Genomic DNA, 18,902 nt, shown 5'->3' on the forward strand with positions numbered 1-18,902 from the left:
GCTGTAGGCAAGCCAGGTAAATTGACTGCTTTATGGTGGGGCCCAGCCCTACTTAATAAGGAGGTCAGCTGCTGCCAGATTATCTCTTTGAATCTTGACTGGTCAATGCAAGTAAGCATATCCAGGGGTCAAAAAAACCTGCAGGAAAAAAAGGTGGAATGGTGCATGCAAGGGCAGTATGCACCACTCAAAACTGGAGTTGTACTCTAGCTGCTAGCCAGGCTCCGCATGGCAGGATCGCCACTGCTGCAGCCCTGGGAGGCCCCCAAGAGCCCAGGCAAGGCTTCTGGGTCCAGCAGAGTGCTGGTCCCAACTTATCATCCATCCCATCCCTGGGGTAACCTGCCATGTGCCAGAAGGTATGTGGCATAGGTGTTCCCTCTGGACAAACAGTGGTGGCACAAGGTGCACCACTGCTAGTTGTCCCCAGGAAACCGAACGTCCACGCATGTGTGGACACAGCCTTCAAGTTATTTCAAGACCCATCAATGAGATGTGGTAGAGATCAGGCTTGAGTTGAGGGACTGCTGCTGATTAGGGAAAAAATGTTAGAGACTGAATAGTTATGTCGTCATAAACAGTACTCTCAACTACTGTTGTAGAAAATAATATGCCTCCTCCCTATACTCTCTGACTATCAAGAACATAGAGGCACAGCATTGGCAGGTGAAAGCTTTAGCTGTATTTATGGTAACCAACCATTTTAGAAGATGACAGTGCACATTCACATAATTATTATCCCAAAAGAAGTGGAGGCATTGTACATCTCATCAGTAGGGAGTTCTAAATGCATAGGTTGAATAACACCCCCCACTTACCTAACTAGTTAGGAAAACACCTTCTTAAAGTTCATTTAGGGAAGAAGGGACCTTGATTTTTTTAAGGTCTTGGCTGTAAGATTTGCATACAGCCACTAGCATAAAGGAATGATATTATACTCTGTAAAATTACCCATTGATTTCATAATACTTTATGAACATTACTCGGGAACATTTGGCCAACTTGTGCCAAAATTCAATCTGTGGATAATGGGAACTTAAGATAGATATTTAAAAACATTTGGTTAGGAATGTGATATATATATATTTTTAAATGGATATCCCATTTGAGACCCTAGTGTGGATACTTTTATACTAATATAAAGTACTTATACACTGTACTGGCTTTAAGTGCATATTCTCAGGACTAAAAATAGGCTATTGTACTTGTCCAGAGTAGGTATTTACCAGAACTCAATGGCTAGGTACAGACAGTAAAAAAAGCCCAAGGCTGAATCGAGTCAGTCTTTGCAGGTTAGTTTAAACTGCACAGATTACATTGAAACAGAAGTAAGCAGACATTTTTACCTTTGATTCAGGAAATGCAGCCACATGCCTGCAGTGGCTCAGGCCAGAAGCTGGCGAGTGCTAGAGCATGCTAGCTCTAGAGCTAGGTGGGGCAAGCATGGCTGTCTTGTGTTCACTTCCTCTTCCTGCTGCCCCCAAGGTCTTGGGCATTTGCAGTCCAGAACTACAGCAGCAAGACTCTGAGGAGTTGCTCATCACTTCCTCTTCCTGCTTCCAGGTGCCTATGAGATTTGTAGTCCACAGTTAAAGCCAGCAGTAAGTTTGAGATGAGGAAGGGGTGTTTAACCACCCTCCCTGGCTCCAGCCCCTAGTTGGGTTTTGCTTGTTGGGGGCAGCTCCACCTCCCACCCCTATGACTGGGCTGCATCCCCAGCCAGGCTTGCCCCGCCACTCTTGTCAGCCAGCCCTCAGTGCTCTAGCTAGGAGCTGAGGAATGGGGCCAGCCCTAATCTCTGGATCTGACAGCCCAGCCCAGCCCAGCCCAGCTCAGGGCTGGAAAGCATGAAGGGGAACTCTGATTTAACTTGAACCAGGAAGGGTCTGGGACAGAAATTTCATAAACTGGTTTGACCCAAATCCGTTAAGTCCAATGCCACATTCAACCAGGTTTATCTTAAACCAGTTTCAGCCATTTTGAAGCTGGTTTATGTGCACTGTGCTTCTGTTCTGTTACAGGTTTAAACCAGTTTCTGATCATTTAAATCAGTTTATGTGTAACTTCTGTCCCTGGCCAATGTAAATGGTGCTCATTACAGAAGCAGTCTGGACTATGTGCCCTCCCAACTTCCCCTGCTCAGGGCTCCTTATACTTCTAAAAGCAGCATTGAAATTGATAGGACCCCTTTCCTTCAGGGTTGCTTTAGAATCCCTGAAATAGAGAGCTCTCATCAACATCACCAATTTTGCAGTTAAAGAGAGTAGAATTATTACAATGTAGACAGTGGGGCCATAGTCTCTGTATTTAAATAGTGCCAATTTTTAAGGTATATGCAGGTATCTGGTGTTTGTTACAATGTAAAAGATAGGCCAAAACTAGGACAGGACTCCTGTTATGCATTTCAGGAATTTATACACTCATTTGAAATACATAGGTGGATAATGTGTCAGTGTGGCTTCCTGCATGATAGTAAACTATGTTTGATGAAGCCCAATTGCAGCACTTGACCACATTCAAACTGAGGATTTCAAGACTAATGTATTTATAGCAATAAATGAAGATAAGGTAGTAGGAATGCTTGTCAAGTGGCTACAATACACTTTTGATAACACAGGTGTTTGATTATGGTTTCTATTTTTGCTGGTGTAGAGGCAACATCCAGGATCCTCCCCTTCCCTGGACTCTTTGGCTCAGATTCCCACCACTGCTGTCAGGTTCCCACTGTTACTCCAAGCTCAGATTGGTATGGACTGTGGGGGGAGGGTTTGCCTTCCTTTGTAGGGGTGGGGGAGCTGGCTTTCTTTCTTGGGCTCTCCAGGTTGTTTTAACCACCCCTGTAGTAGCAGGACATCAGCTGCTGTTGTCCTCCTACTTTACCTGAGGCAGACTAGGATGCAGCTGCTGCCTTTGTGATTCTGTAACAGGGTTGACTGTGTAGTTTTGACTTAGGAACAGGTTAAGACAATGATTTGTATGGGATGCTTTGGGTAGGGATGAATTACCTTGTCTCGGGGGACCTTCCAGCCTTACTTTTCTGATGCTATAGACTACTACTGTGAGCAAGGGCTCTAGGGTTTTGCTCCCCCTCTCTGAGCCTGCTCAGAGGAGATGCAGAACAGTGATTCTCAGCCTGGGGCCCTGCAGGTGCCTCAAGATCCTTTCCAAGGTGCTGCACAGTGTTAGCATTGCTAGGTGTGCAAACATGAGGAACAAACTAAACCCAGAGGTTTCAAACCCAGTGTTAAACCCATTTCCACGTGCTGTGGACTTCCAGCATTCTTTGTGAGGGAAGGATTGCTGCATTCTTGTTCTGGAGTCGGAAAGAAGAGCCCAAAATGAGGAGCTGGAGTTCTTTGAGGGGTGGCAGGAGTCTAACAAGGGCTGAGAGCCACGGCTCTTAAGTGGCCACCATCAGGTGAGCACCAAAGCACCTGAGAAGTGCTGCCCAAATTACCGTGACCCATGGAGCTGAAGCAGGTGTACCTGTGTGGAGATATCTGCCTGTGCATGGAGGGATGGTTCTGTGTGTGGCTGTGTTTGTGTAACGTTTCTGCATGTGGAGGGATCTGCTGGTGTATGTGTGGGTCTCTGTTTCTGTAGGTGCTTGTACTTTGTGTAAGGTGTGCGTGTGCGCGCCTGTGTGTAGAGAGCTCTTCCCGCGTGTTTAAGCAGGGCAGGGGCGCGGGGAGCCGGCGACGCAGCTCTGGCCGGACACAAGCACCCGGCAGGTTGGTGACAGTAGCTGCCCTGCCGCCGGGCGGTACCCGGCAAGGCGCGCCGCAGGGGCGGAGTCTCCCAGGGGGACCTGCAGGGGCGGTGCCTCGCGCCCCTCCACGCCCCCCCTCCCCCGCCCGCGGGGCGGCCGGAAGTGACGGGTGACTCACCTGCTGGGCGGGCGCGGAGCGGAGCGGAGCCGTTGGGCAGGAGCGCGAGGCTGTGGCGCTGCCGCCGTCCCGCCGGGACCATGGGGCGCGCGTGGAGCGGGGCCTCGCTGCTGCTGCTGGTGGTGGTGCTGCTGCTGCTCGGCCGCGCAGGTGAGAGCGGGCTCGGGCTGGCAGGTGCGGGCGCGGGGCCGGAGCCGGGGCTTCGTGCCGGGCAGCTGGCGAGGCCGGGGCCGCGGGCTCCGCTCCCCGGGGGGGGGAGATGTATGTAAATGTATTTTAATTTATGCCGCTGGAACGTACCTCGTTCGAATGTGTCCGAATTGATTTCACTCGACTTTACCCCGAGCCCTTCCCCGCCCGCATGCAAATAGGCTTTGTGCAAATGAGTCGTATGCAAATGGTCTTTATATAAACTTGCTTCGTGCAAATGTGCGTGGTTTTATTTAATGTATATTCACGAGGACTTATTTCATTTTTCAACTTTTTAATTTTCAGGGTTTTTTTAATGTGGTTAATATGATTTGTTAAAATTTGTCATCTTTAACTAGAAGTTACTTTTATTGTCTTTCTGTTTCTCTTCTGTTTGATTGAATTAATTTTTATTCCGTTCGATTGGGGTGGTTTTTTTTTTTGTTTGGTTGGGTTTTTGTTGGTCCCGCTTTGAGCAGGGGGTGTGGACTAGACCACCTCCAGAGGTCCCTTGCAGCCCTCATTTTCTTTGATCCTATGAATGGGTTTAAATGGATGTTTGTGTGTCTCATGCTCTATGTGGTAGAGGCGCTGGCCCCTTGGTCACAGCTGAGCCTGACTCCCCCCTCTATGTCCAGGGGATGGGAGGCAGGTCCCCTTTCTCCAGCCAATTCCCCACCCCCACTTGGGATCGGGTGCCTGGGGTGGGAGGCAGAGGAAAGAAAAGAAGTCCATCCCGGTGGCTGCAATAGTTCAAAGCTTGACAGAAATAAGGAAGAAAATTTAATGAAAGGGGGAAGCAGCATTAGAGCCTCTGAGGCTGCCCATTGTGTTGGAGGAGAGGGGAGGTGGCGGGATGTTTCAAGCCCTTTCACAGTCTTGCGGCAGCCTAGGTACGACTGCAGGAAGCCCGGGGCTGTTTTACTGGGGTCCCCCCCCAGGGAAAAGGCTGGTGCCGTCTCATGTGAAGATGACTTGTAGACAAAGTTCATCTTAACTGACCTGTTTGGTGCCAGGGGCAAAATCCTGGAGGGCAAGGGTTCGCATGTGGTAGGGGTGAGCACAGACCATTTTTCCAGTCGCCCTTTCTCAGGGCTCTGGAGGGGAGCTGTAGGAAACTGCTTCATTTTCAACCAGGAGGGATAGAAATCTGATAAATGAGGCAAGGATTTATCTAACTCCTGAATGGCTTTCACACCAGGAAGGTGAGACTGATGCCCTCCCACCCCACCATTCTCTCCTTTAATAGTCTCTGATCTCCCAGTACTCAGCTGCTTTTCTTTGGCTGATTGTATCTGCTACACCCGGGAATTTTTCTCCCCCTGTGCTATGCTTGGTGTCCTAGACTCAAGAGACCTAAGCAAGAATGTGTTGTGTTTGAAATCTTGTCTGACTATACCAACTCTGTGGTTGGTCCAAGGAAAGATCTCACCCTAAGAAATCCTTGCCTCACATAATTTCTGCATCATCACAGCTACATCATCACTTATGCTGCCGTAAATAAGTAGGCATGTTGCAGTTGAAATGCTTGTTTTCAAAACCTTCCAGTTAACTTTGCATTGATTTGGATTCTAGGCAAAAGATCATAAAGCAGCTGGGGAGGTTAAAAGCCAGAAAAAAAAATCCATTTCAGCAGTGGTAGGGTGAGCCTTTGTTTCCTGTTGAAATGTTAATGCCATTGTCGGTGTTAGTGTTGTGTTAGGGCATTACTCATGGGATCGCCATTCTGTGTAGGATAGCTGCCAAATCCTAATCTCTTATCGGAAAGTATGTTAGTAGTTGGAAATTGCTTTGACGTTCCCTGAAACAACTTAACTTAAACTAAAATCAGTGAAGAGGTTGGTAGGTTTTCTTTTTTAAGTATTTTGGTTCTTTAGTTTGGAGTTTATTGCTAGCTGATAAGTTGAGACCTTCTTTTTTATGCTTTGACTCTTAGACAAAATAGCTGGTAACTTTTTAGAAAACACATACATACCCCACACAATTACTTGTTTTATTTATACTAGTATCACTTCCTAGTTCCAAACCCTTCCTGCTTGTATACAGGCAGTTTTCCTTGATTAGGTAGTAGCATATCAATAGATTCCTTGTAAAAATAAGAGTAAAATAATCCAAACAGTTTGTACTACTAGTTAATAATAAGTATACAACTTTTAATTCTAATGATTTTTGGAAAACATTGCTTCATACTATTGCAGCAATTGCTTACTATACCTAAATTTATAGATATTTCCCCCCCACATTTGTTTTATTTTTCCTCTTCAAGTTAGGGATGCTTGTTGGCACAAATAATTTTTGAGGAAAAACTGTTTTCTGAGCACTTTAAGCAATTTTCTTATTTCCATTGTATATCCAAGGAATTAAGGCAACAAGAAACTCAAGCCAAAAGATTTTACCAATTTTGAGACCACGGTTTTAGATGAGATGAAATGTTTGGGGCCAACTCTCTTACAAAGTATTTAATATGTTGTATATCCAAGTAGGAATATCTTGTGCTGGCTGTGCTTCCTCAAACCTGAAGAAGCAAGTCTTTCATTCAAAAACTTGTTTAATTCTATCCCAGCTAAGTAATTGGTTCAATAAAAGATGTTGTCCTTCATGGGTGAAGATGACTGTATAGGGGGAGGGGGAGGAGGAGAGAAGAGAGAAAAGAAAAGGGAGGGAGAAGAGAGAAAGAGACAGTGGAAAAAGGAGACAGAAAGAGATAGGATGGGCTTAGAGTCTAGGGTTGCATGGGTACGTCAGTGGTTTATAAGCCCGATCTTTGCCTTGAACAGCCTGCGTAGGGTAATAAAATATATTACCCTCAGAAATCCTTGCCTTATGCAATTCCTGGACCATCATGACTGTAACATCACTCAGGAGCTACGCACACATTCAGATCAGAACTGTGTTGTCTTCGTATAATGTTGTGAGTGTTTAATAAATTGAACTAGGATGCCTCAATTTGGACACTTGTTCCTTTTCTCCTGGAACCACCCCCTACAATTGATTGCTTTGGTTCTACAGCCCAAATATCCTTCAGCTAAGGGAGTTAAAGGGTAGCAACAGCAAGTTATCCTCCACATGTGTGAAACCCTCCAGGAAGGTGATAAGTCTGCTTTTCCTGTGAATTTTGCATACATTGGTTGGCAGTGGAGGATTGTTGAGATTATCATATCCTGATTTTAATTTGTGGTTCACAGAGAGAGATTGTGCTTTAATGGTCACAGTCTTTATATCGTGACTTACCCCTTTCTTTCTGTTCTATTCTTTTTACCTTCTGGTAGCTCATTTCAAGTAGGGTTAGTAGTTCCTTGTTTTTGCTGCACCAGCACTGGAGGATTTCTTGTTTCTGGCAAACCAGTGTCTCGTAAGTGGAGAAGAACAGTTGATAGGGAGAGAGTCTTGTCTAGCCTTGGAGCTTTAGGTTGGATTGACTGGGGATGGCAAGCATGTAATCTGGTCAGCACATAGGAGCTGCATAGATAGATGGGTCGTTGCAGAAAGAATCTCTGGCAAACATAGCCACCATGTTCTCAGATAGTTGAAAGAAATTATTCCTGATGCATGAGGGATCCATTCTCAAAACAGATTCCTGCTCTAAAGCATGAAGGTGCCAACATTTCTCAATGAAATATGTCATCATTTTCTTAATGTGGCAAAAGTGCGTTTTTCCTAATCTTGTTATCTGAAATAACTAAATTAGTGCTGAAAAAGAAGAAAACAAGCAGACTGAGCTAGAAAGTCCCAATGTTTAAAGTTTGGTAAAGTTATAAGTAGCTGAAAATAGTCTTTTATAATAGAAAAGCATAGTTGTGCTTGTATTTAAAGTTTGTGCATCACACTAATAAAATGATCTTCCCAAATAAAGAAGATTAAAATAGCTTCAGCACTATGAACAGTAAATGTAGGTGTTTTTAACCACTTCTGTGTTGTAAGATTGGGGGGGACCCCAAATGCCTATTAGCAAAGGGCTAATTTAAATGATGAGTTCTGCCTCCTTTCAGAACTGCTGAAATAGAGTCCTGGGATTTTTGTTTTCCCTGGATCCTGCCTATGGGCTTCACCTTTTAAAATTTTGTGGCCACATAGATCTTTTAAAAAGAAAAAAAAAAAGAAATGAAATGCCCATTTATCAACTGGCAAGTAAAATTGGTTTCTGGGTTGTTGTTTTTTTTCCTCTCTTTTAACCTAGCACTCCTGGTTTAAGGGTGCTTATAGTTAGTTTGCTGAAGAGAGCCCTTTTTTTCCTACTAAAGCAACATGTGGGTCTATAAATTTAACTCTGTTGTCTAACTTTCCCATGCAATTGTGAAGTAATTCATGCCTGGTTCATGCTGCCTTCAGGTTTCTGTAAAGCAGTGATGAAATTAGCCTGTCAGATGAAATCCATTCTGCTGCTTTTGAAGATTTAAAGAAAAGCAGTGTTTTGGTTCACATTGGGAAAGAGATCTTTCTAGTTATAGTATTATAGTAGTTAGGGTCAGGAGGGACCTGATCAGATCACCTAGCCTGACCCCCTGCCACAGGCAGGAATGAATGCTGGGTTCACAAGACCCCAGGCAGGTGGTCATCTAACCTCTTTTTGAATTTGCCCAAAGTAGGGGTGAGGACCACTTAACCTAGGAAGTTGGTTCCAGATTCTGGCCACCCTAACTGTAAAATATTGCCTTCTGATCTCTAACTTAAACCTACTCTGTCAGCTTATTGCCATTGTTCCTTGTCACCCCAGGTGGTGCTGAAGGGAATAGGGTTCTTCCTATTTGCTGATGATCTCCCCTGATGAGTTTGTAGGCAGCCACCAGCCTCCTCTTGCGGAGGCTGAATAGGTTCAAGTCCCTCAGTCTCTCCTCATAGGGCCTTGTCCTGCTGCGCTTTCACCAAACAGGTGGCCCTCCTCTGAGCTCTCTCCAGACTGGCCACAGCCTTTTTGAAGTGCGGCGCCCAGTACCGGATGCAGTACTCCAACTGTGGCCTGACCAAAGTCACATAGAGGGGGAGTATCACCTCTCTGGACTGGCTTGAGATGCATCTTTGGATGCATGACAAGGTATGGCTGGCCTTGCTGGCTGCGGTGTGGCATTGGCAGCTATAAGAATTAGACACTTGATGTTTGGCTATTTTCTTATACAACTTGCCTGAGAGAGCTCTCTTAACAATAGTAAATGGGTGAATACCTTTTTGGCATACTTTTTTTAAAGTATGGCAAAAGGGTTTTTTGTTGGTCTTCACTTTTAGTGTCTTAATTTTGTTATCACTTCTGTTTGATGTTTTTCTTCTTTAAAAATAAAGCATGATTGGAAACTGAGCAGTGATTCTTGCATTCGTGAACTTTAACAGGCTGCATTAAATTCTTTTGGATAAACAAAAAAATTATTTGTAATTTTAATATAAATATCTCTCTTACCTTAGTAAATGATTTGTGGATCCTGCTTCAAATCTGGGTTTAGTAGTAGTATTTGAAAATACATCCTCATGCCTATGGGGAAAAAGAGAGAGAGAACATTAGCTTAAAGTTTATAGCTTTATAGCTTTTCAGGGTCTCCCCCTCTCCCATCCTTCTGAACTCTTCCTTAATAGTATTTGTTTTTCATGCAAGATCCTTCACTTTTACTTTGAACTGTTCTCAAATAACCAAATATCCTAACAACACCTCTGCACTGTCCTCTTTTTTTTTTACTTTTTTTTTTTTTCTTCTCCTTCAAGCTAGGCAATCATCACCTGCTGGATTTCACTGTCCAATGCAGGGTGTCAAGGGCTTACACCAAGGCTAAAGCCCTTGACTTCAGAAGGGCCAACTTCAGTGAGCTTAGGAGACTAGTGGGGGAGGCACTGAGGGCCCAGAAGGTAGAGGAGACGGGAGTCCACAGGGGATGGTTGTACCTTAAGGGGGCCATCCTCCAGGCCCAAAGGATAACAATCCCTGAGAGAAGCAAGGGGGGTAAGAGTGCTGAGAAACCCCCTTGGCTCAGCAAGGGCATTCACCAATGCCTGAGGACTAAAAGTGGGGTGTACTCCCAGTGGAAGGGAGAAGCTATCACCAAGGAGGGAGTACTCCTCCTCGGCCCGTGAGTATAGGAGGGCTGTTCAGATAGCCAAGACAGAGATGGAACTCAGGCTAGCATCCAGGATTCAGGACAACAAAAAGTCCTTTTTCAAGTACATTGGGAGCAAGAAGAGGGCACCAGGCAATGTAGGGCACCTGCAAGATGCAAACGGTAATCTTGTGGGTATGCCAGACAAGAAAGCTGATATTTTTAACAGTTTCTTTGCCTCTGTTTCCTTGAAAAGGGACCAGGACAATCTTGGGGATAGCTCTGTCAGGCTTTCAGTCAGTGCAGATGTAGCTAGGGATCTTCTGGAAGGGCTAGGTATTTTTAAATCTGCAGGTTCAAATGCCCTCCACCCAAGGGTGTTGAGGGAGCTGGCAGGGGTCATGGTGGAGCCCTTGGCCTGGCTGTATGAACATTTGTGGTCATCTGGCCAGGTGCCAGGGGATTGGAAACTGGCTAACATGGTCCCAATTTTCAAGAAAGGGAGGAAGGAGGACCCAAGTAACTATAGGCCTGTAAGCCTCACCTCAGTGCTCAGGAAGCTCTTGGAGAGAATCATCAAGGAGCACATCTGTGGGGGGCCTGCAGGGGAGATCATGCTCAGGGGCAGTCAGCATGGGTTCATCAAGGGCAGGTCCTGCCTGACCAACTTGATTGCCTTTTATGACCAAGTAACTAAATCCTTGGATGATGGTGTTGCCATGGACATAGTCTTTCTAGACTTTAAGAAGGCCTTTGACACTCTCTCTCACCCCATCCTTATCAATAAATTAAGTGACTGGCATTGATGCCTACACAGTTGGATGGGTAAAAAATTGGCTGATGGGGCGTACCCAGAGAGTATTGGTGGACGGGTTGTACTCAACCTGGCGAGATGTGAGCAGCGGGGTACCCCAGGGCTCGGGCCTCAGGCCTGCATCATTTAACATCTTCATCAGCGACTTGGACAAGGGGGTGGAAAGCACACTGTCCAAGTTTGCTGATGACACTAAGATGTGGGACGAGGTGGAAACACTTGAAGGGAGAGAGAGGCTGCAACTAGATTTAGACAGACTACAAAAAAGTGGGCAGATGAGAATAGGATGGGGTTCAATGTAGACAAATGCAGGGTGCTGCACCTTGGGAGAAGGAATCCACAGCATACATACAGGCTGGGGAGTTCCCTTTTTGAAAGAACAGAGGCAAAACGGGATCTGAGTCATTATTGACTCCAAGATGAACATGAGCTGCCAACGCCAGACCACAGCCAGCAAGGCCAGCCATACCTTGTCATGCATCCAAAGATGCATCTCAAGCCGGTCCAGAGAGGCAATACTCCCCCTCTGTGCGACTTTGGTCAGGCCGCAGTTGGAGTACTGCGTCCAGTATTGGGCGCCGCACTTCAAAAGGGATGTGGCCAGGCTGGAGAGGGTTCAGAGGAGGGCCACCCGCTTGGTGAGAGGGCAGCATGACATACCCTATGGGGAGAGACTGAGGGACCTGAACATGTTTAGCCTTAGCAAGAGGAGGCTGAGGAGGGACCTATTGGCTGCCTACGAACTCAATCAGGGGAGATCAACAGCAAATAGGTAGACCCCTTTTCTCCCCAGCACCACCTGGGGTGACGAGGAACAATGGTAATAAGCTGATGGAAAGTAGGTTAGAGATCAGAAGGCAATATTTTACAGTTAGGGTGGCCAGAATCTGGAACCAACTTTCCAGGGAAGTGGTCCTCACCCCTACCTTGGGCAAATTCAAGAGGAGGTTGGACGATCACCTGTCTGGGATCTTGTGAACCCAGCATTCATTCCTGCCTGTGGCAGGGGGTCAGGCTAGGTGATCTGTTCAAGTCCCTCCTGACCCTAGCTACTATAAAGCTATAAAACTACTTGAGGGCAGAATGATGCCACATTTTTTTAAATAATTATACTTGGTTTTTTAGTTGTCAAAAGCACTTTCCAGGATTAAAAATTACTAGCAGTAGGTGTTCCTTGAAACATTGCAGAAATCTCTTGCTAAATCAATTAGTTTCTAGACCAGAGGATTGTAGCATCCAAAAAACATTTACTTTTAAGCACCAAATTTTCTTTAGTTTGAGTAATAACTGTGCCCCTGTCCCCTTTGCCTTTCTGACTTTGCCCACAGTACTCATGTGTGTGCCATATGTTTGACTAGATCCAGGTCTAAGCTGCAAATATTACCTGGTAGAGGTATTGTGTGTGAAGAGACATGATCCCTAATTACCATATCTGTGCCATCAAATGACCTGTATGCAAACTCCACTTTATTCTAAGCAAAATTGTGCTTTTAGCAGTTTCACCTATTCCATTCCAGTGATGGGCTGCAGTGAACTATTAGTAAAAGTATGGTCTTGCTAGTAAAAACTGCATCTATAGCAGGAGCACTCTGCTAGTATGATAAACTGGTATTTTTTTTATTGGTAAAGCATTATTAAATTTTAAAATTTAGCCTAACACTTATTGTCAGAGAAGATACAGGTGGTGGATGCAGAAATCTGTTTTCAAGAAACTACCACTGTACATGGGGATGTGATACCAGCATGTTCAGTCTTTGGCAGGCAAGCCACAATTGAGCACAAATAAACCCTGCATCCTTCCTGAGTGCCACTCTAATCCCCCCAGCCTGCTCCATCTGTTTCTCTACTTCAGGGATGGGCAAAATATGGCCCACGGGCCAGATGTAGCCCACCAGGCCATTCTATCCAGCTGGCCAGGCCCCTAAAAAACTTAGAAAATTAATATTTATCTGCCCCTGGCTGCCTGTCATGCAGCCCTCAATGGCTTGCCAAAACTCAGTAAGCGGCCCTCTGCCCAAAGTAATTGCCCGCCCCTGCCCTGCTTTTTTCTTCCTGTTCTGATGCCTGCTCTTTTCCCAGTCTGCTATATATCACACAGAGGCTGCTGATTCCACCAGTGTCACGTGCCACAGGTTGGATATCCCTGCCTAGTCAATATAGTGATGCCAACGTAGATTTAACTATGCCTACTGAAGTTCTTTGTCATTTGAGTAGTGTTGTATTTATGCTGGCATACTCTGCATACCTGCTAAGGGACTTGGCCAAGATGCTCATATCTATAGTTTCAAACTTTGCCAAGGTCGGTATGCCCATAGTAGGGCTGGAAGTGACATTGGGAAGTTCATTTTATCCAACATTCTGCTCCAAAGTGGGTACATCCCAATCAGGTTATGCTGGCAAAGGTTTCAGACTTATTTGTCCTTCTGCACTTTGGTGACAGACTACCTGCTTTGTTAAATTATGGCTGAACTGTAGAATTGCATCCATCAAACACCCATGTGAAATGTTTAATATTAATTAAATTATATTCAGGAGTTAAACATCTAGTATGCAAGTAGAGTATGGGAACATTTCTAATCACAAAGAGCTGATTTAAGTAGGTTGGCATTTTTGCAGAAAATTATAACCCAAGGAGGACTGGAAGGTATCTCTGGAGGCCATCCAGTCCAAGCCCCTACTCAAAGCAGGATCGTCTCTAAACCACAGGTAGGCAACCGGTGACACACATGCCAGATCATGGCACACGAAGGCATTTTGCTTGGTACTCGTGCCTCGCAGAAGGGACCGGGGCTGAGCTGCTACAACAAGGATCAGGCACCTCACAGCTCCCCTGTCATCAGCCACTGGCATGCCAACATCTTATTAGTCAAGTTCGCAAATGTTTGTCACTCTGCCCAAAAATATTGCTTATCCCTGATCTAAACCATCAAGGTTTTTGTCCATTAAGACCGCTCCAAGCAAAACTACACAAACCATCCTCTCATTCATCCTCAAACACAATGCCTAAAAAAACCATTGTGACAGGCTGGTGTAATCATTGGCCCACCCACCTGTCTAGGGCAGTCTGCCCACCTGCCATGCCTTTGATGCAACTCTAAAGTAGTTGTTTGTAAGGTGGGAGGCTCCCCATTTAGTGCCTGATGCCAAGGGTATAATACATGGCTCTGCCCCTCTACCAGGGGTGGGCAGTTATTTCAGCTGGATGGCCGCTTCACAAGTTTGGGTGAGCTGTCGAGGGTTGCATGGGTATCCTCATCTCTGGTCACCATCTTGGGACCAGAAGTCCCACCCCTAACTCTTGACCTTTGCCACCAGAAGTCCCTCCCCTTGCCCCTGGAAGTACTCCTTTTGGGAGGGGGTGTGACCTTGGAATCAGAAGTTGCACCCTGTTGCATGGGCGATCATAAGACCCACCCACCCAACACCAAACCTTGCTCCACTCACTGCATTTTCACCCAGAATCCCTTGCCCTCATCACATGATCCCCAACATCAGAAGGTCTGCTGTTTGACTGGGAAACACTGTCCCACCACAGGGCCCACCCTCACAGTGCATAGCCTGCTCCTGGTGCCCCAAGAGTTCTGCCCTGTAGGCCACAAACGCAACATATCAAATAACAAGGGGTTGTGACTCCTCATCCTGCCCCATCAGTAGGGTTTCAGGGCTATCAGACCTCTCCCAGAACAGAGCCAAGCGAATTGAGTCAAGGACAAATCATTTTAAGAAAGTATAGATAAAGTATCATGTACTAGAAATCAGACATCTACTATAACAGATTTTAATTCAATTAAAAAAAATAATTTAAGTAGTGATTAATGTAACATAACCCAGTCCACTCCACCCGGCCCTTTTGCAGCAGCAGAAGTTGGCCAACTCTCCTTTCTGCTCACCAGTGCTGGCATGACCCAGCCCATCCCAGCCTGCCCCACGAGGCACAGCAGAAGTGGGCCCTGGCCCAGGTTCCCCTCACCGGCACTGTAGGACCCGTCCTGTCCAGTCCCAAGCAGCGTGGGGTTCAGCAGTGGCTTCCCTTTCCCGGTGCTGGCCTGGCCTGAGTGGCATGCAGCAAAGCTGCAGTTTTCCCTTACTTCTGCTGGCCCATCCCAGCTGATCCCAAGTGGCACACATCTCGGCCACTGCTGCATGTTGCTTCCCCACATGCTGCTTGGAACAGGACAGGCCTGGCCAGGTTGGTACCAGCAAGGTGAAGCAGCGGCTGAGTTGCGCACTGCTTGGGGCCAGCCTGGCCTGGCCGGAGCTGCATGCAGCTCAGCCCCAACTTCTCCTTACCTGCGCCTGCCCGGTCCAGCCGGTCCCAAGTGGCATATGGGTCAGCCAGCTGAGTGACACCAGGCATGTACCTGAGCCGCTGCTTCTCTTCGGTGGTGCCAGCTCGCCCAGGCCCATGCTGTCCCGAGTGGTATGCATTGAAGCATTAGCTGGGCAGTCTTCCCTGCGTGCCTGTCGGGACAGGACAGGCCTGGCCAGGTCATCACCAGCGAGGAGGAGTGGCAGCTGAGCTGCGTGCCACTTGGGACCAGCACAGCCTAGTCCAGTCCAGTCCAGTCCAGCCAGAGCAGCAAATGGCTCAGCCAGCTCAGCTGCGCCTTCCCCTTATCTGTGCCTGCCCTGCCTGGCTGCTCTCAAGCAGTATGTGGCTCAGCCACAGTATGTGGCTCTTCTCCTTGCTGGTGCCGGCCTGGCCAGGCCTGTCCTGTCCCGAGTGGCACATGGGGAGGCAGCAGCTGGGCTGGCTTCACTGTGTGCCTGTTGAGACGGGATGGGCTTGGCTGGGTTGGCACTAGTGAGGAGAAGCAGCAGTTGAGCCACGTGCCGCTGGACCCGCTTAGCCATATGCTGCTTGGGGCCGGGTGCGCACAGGTAAGGGGAAGGTGTGGCTGAGCTGGCTAAGCCATGTGCTGCTCTAGCCAGGCTGGGCTGGTTCCGAGCAGTGCGCAGGTCAGCTGCTGCTTTTTGCTGGTACAGAGCTGTTTGGGCTCGGGATGGGATGGGAAAGGCCCGGCCAGTTCGGCACCAGGGAGGAAAAGCTGCAGCTGAGCCAGTCCCAAGTGGCACACAGCTCAGCCACTGCTTCTCCTCACCAGTGCAGCCCAGCCCAGCTCCACAGACCCCTGCCAGCCCATACCCTGCACTCCTACTGCCCCACTCTGAGCCCTGCCAGTGCTGGCTCCGGGACACCAGCATGGGTCCCACACTTCCACTCCCCTGCTTTCCCCACTTTCCTGTCTACCCACCGGCTGGCTGCTCTCCACCACATGGCTCCCAGCTGCGTGGCTGGACCATGGGACTCAGCAGGAGCTGGCCTGGCCCCAAGGACTGGGGCGATCGCCCGTAGTCCTTCCCTGCCCCCCTCCCAACCCTTCTTACCTGAATTTCCTGCTTCGGCGCAGGCAGAAATAAACAGCCCTATGGTCCCAGGTCAGAAGCTTCTGCTAGGCAGCGGCTTCCGGCTGTGGTGGGGTGGGGCCTGGCGAGCCTTGCAGGAGCCTGGTGTGGCTTCCCCTGGGTCCTACTGCCCCTGTCTCCTGTCATCTTTGATAGGCTGCAAGGGGCAGATAAATACTAATTTTCTAATTTTTTTAGGGGTCTTGCGGGCTGGATAGAAAGGCCTGGTGGGCCGGATCTGGCCTGCAGGCCGTATTTTGTTCACCCCTTCCTTAGACCATGCCCCATGCCTTGCAGGTGGCATCATTGTGTAGCTTCTGTTCCACAATGGACCTCAACTCTGTGCTCTCCAGACATTCGGACCCTACCTGTGTCCCTTCTCCTCAGGTGGTCTACTCCACCCTCATTCTGGGTGACAGAACTCCCTAAGCCCTTTTTACCTCATAGCTTTGTCCCCCTCCAGGACTCTTGGCCTCACCTCTAGGCCAGTCAGGACTCCCAGCCTCTAGCGTCTGGCCATCCCTCTGGCCCTTTGACCGGTCTGGTCCTGACCCCAGCATGGGCCAGGTGAGGTTACTTCGGGTAGGTATTTTGCTGCTCACCCTCACGCTCCCATATGGGTCTGCCTTCTCAGGCCCCTCCAAACACATTTCACTCAGTTGCTGTACTTAGGCCAGCCTATGCGCAGTCATTCAGTCCTGTCTATGCGGACTCTACTCTACACAGCCCGATCACTCTTGCAACCCCTCACTAGGGCCACTACACCACCCTGTCACCAGGCTACTATGCCTTATGCCCCTTGGGCCTCAGGCCTCTGATGATAATGTCTGGACCATCACCTTTCCCCTCTAAGACGTAACACACCAGGTCATGGACACCAGGTCCTCCATCCCCATAGTTCCTATCCTTAACCACCAGAATGTTCTTCTGGGAGCGTGTTCTTCTCCGGCCAGACGCTGTTATCTCTTTGGCTCCCTGCAGTAACTGACCACTTACTTCTGAGGGCCTGGGTTTATACTGAGGCTGCCCAGCCCCATCAATCCAGGGGGCCCTCATGCAATCATGTGACCACCTCATTAAGCTACACTGCACCTGCCAGCTGCTCCACAGCCTCTGCAAGCCTCTTCAAGTGTCAGGCACCAAAGTTGCCCTGCTACAACCATCAACACCACACTAACTTGCCACGGGTGAAGCAAGGGAATGAGTGTGCTGTCAGTGTTCTGACACTGCTCGAAGGTGACTGTAATCAATCAAACGTATGGGAATACCCACACTTACAGTTCAGAGGGGTCTGCACCTATATTTGAAATTTTTTTAGGGGTCTGCAAATGAAAAAAAAGGTAGAAAACCACTGGTGTAGAGTAGTATGTGAAAAATCTGGTGGTATGTAGAGTATATATAGAGCAGCTCAGGAGTGCACGCTTGCAGGATTTTTTGATTTGGAGTTTGAAGCTATGCAGCTAATGCAGGGGTGGGCAAAATGCGGCCTGCAGGCCAGATGCAGCTTGCCAGGCCATTCAATCCAGCCTGCGAGGCCCCTAAAAAATTTAGAAAATTAATGTTTACCTGCCCCTGGCTACCTGTCATGTGGCCCTCAATGGCTTGCCAAAACTCAGTAAGCAGCCCTCCACCTGAAATAATTGCCCTCCCCTGAGCTAATGGGTGTGGTTACTTTATTTAGCAACTGTTTACAACAGTGTAATTGATGGGATGCTACCGATTTAAATAGTGACAGTACAGTGTCTATACTAGGGTTGTTGGTTGTAGCCTTGTTGGTCTAAGAACATAGACAGACCAGTTTCTTTGGGTAGATATAGATGTGATATCTTTTATTAAACCAACTCAATAGTTGGAAAAAATGTACTTTGTAAGCTTTTGGGCACAAACACAAATGCCTGAAGAAGGATGTTTGTACCAGAAAGCTTGCAAACCCCCTTTTTTTCAACTAGTTTGTCTAATGAAAGATATCACATCTACCCAAAGAACCTTATCTGCCTGTGTCTATACTAGCTATTTTATTTTTTAACATCCAGATCAGCTGCATTTTTATTTTTTTTTTTACTGTTTACACTGTATTGCTGAACTGTATCGTCACGGTTTGTTTGTTGTCCCAGTGAACCTGTTTTACAGCCTTGTGAAGCTGTCTTAGAGTGGTATCCAGAAAGGCCTTTTTGAGTAACCACAGAAATGGTGAAGTCTGACTCCATAATTCACTACAGAAAATCCCATAGGTTCTAATGCTGTTACAATTTCCTAGTCCAGTGGTTTTCAACCTTTTTTTCATTTGCAGACCCCTTTGGAAATTTTGAAGGGAGGTGCAGACCCCTTTGAATTGTAAGTGTGGGTATTTGCCTATTTTTGATTGATTATAGGCATCTTTTGTGGACCCCTAAGGGTCTGTGGACCACAGGTTAAAAACCACTATCTTAGTCCATTGCAAAAAATGAAGGCCAAAGTGGAAACAGTGTTACTGCTCCATGTAGAACTGGAGGCTTCTGGTGCTTTTAAGGTTTCTGCAAGGTGGTAGGGATGTTGTAGCAGTCCCTGTAGACTGCTTGAGATTTGATGGATTTTGGAATTAACCTGTGT

At 47.3% G+C, this 18,902-nt stretch overlaps 1 protein-coding gene and 1 long non-coding RNA gene across 4 annotated transcripts in view; one reads left to right on the top strand and one right to left on the bottom strand.

Annotated features, from left to right (window-relative positions):
• The window catches only part of LOC109280370 (uncharacterized), a 65,978-nt gene that overhangs the window by 23,028 nt on the left and 24,048 nt on the right, over positions 1-18,902 (bottom strand). The window contains exons 2-4 of the long non-coding RNA XR_002086671.2: positions 9,466-9,537; positions 7,308-7,766; positions 1,347-1,567 (exon numbers count right to left, since the gene is read on the bottom strand). This is a non-coding gene — a long non-coding RNA (uncharacterized LOC109280370). The remainder of the gene's footprint in view (positions 1-1,346; positions 1,568-7,307; positions 7,767-9,465; positions 9,538-18,902) is intronic.
• The window catches only part of CXADR (CXADR Ig-like cell adhesion molecule), a 68,367-nt gene that overhangs the window by 3,378 nt on the left and 46,087 nt on the right, over positions 1-18,902 (top strand). For 2 of the 3 annotated variants that reach the window (XM_019476268.2, XM_019476267.2), the window contains exon 1: positions 3,876-4,037. The exons of the other annotated variant lie outside the window; for it this stretch is intronic. In XM_019476268.2, the coding sequence (XP_019331813.2) occupies positions 3,968-4,037 (70 nt within the window). In that variant the 5' untranslated portion in view covers positions 3,876-3,967. Of the gene's footprint in view, positions 1-3,875; positions 4,038-18,902 lie in introns of those variants that run through there. 3 annotated transcript variants of the gene reach the window in all.

The sequence above is a fragment of the Alligator mississippiensis genome, chromosome 1, assembly GCF_030867095.1.
Source record: "Alligator mississippiensis isolate rAllMis1 chromosome 1, rAllMis1, whole genome shotgun sequence".
NCBI classification, from domain to species: Eukaryota; Metazoa; Chordata; order Crocodylia; family Alligatoridae; genus Alligator; species Alligator mississippiensis.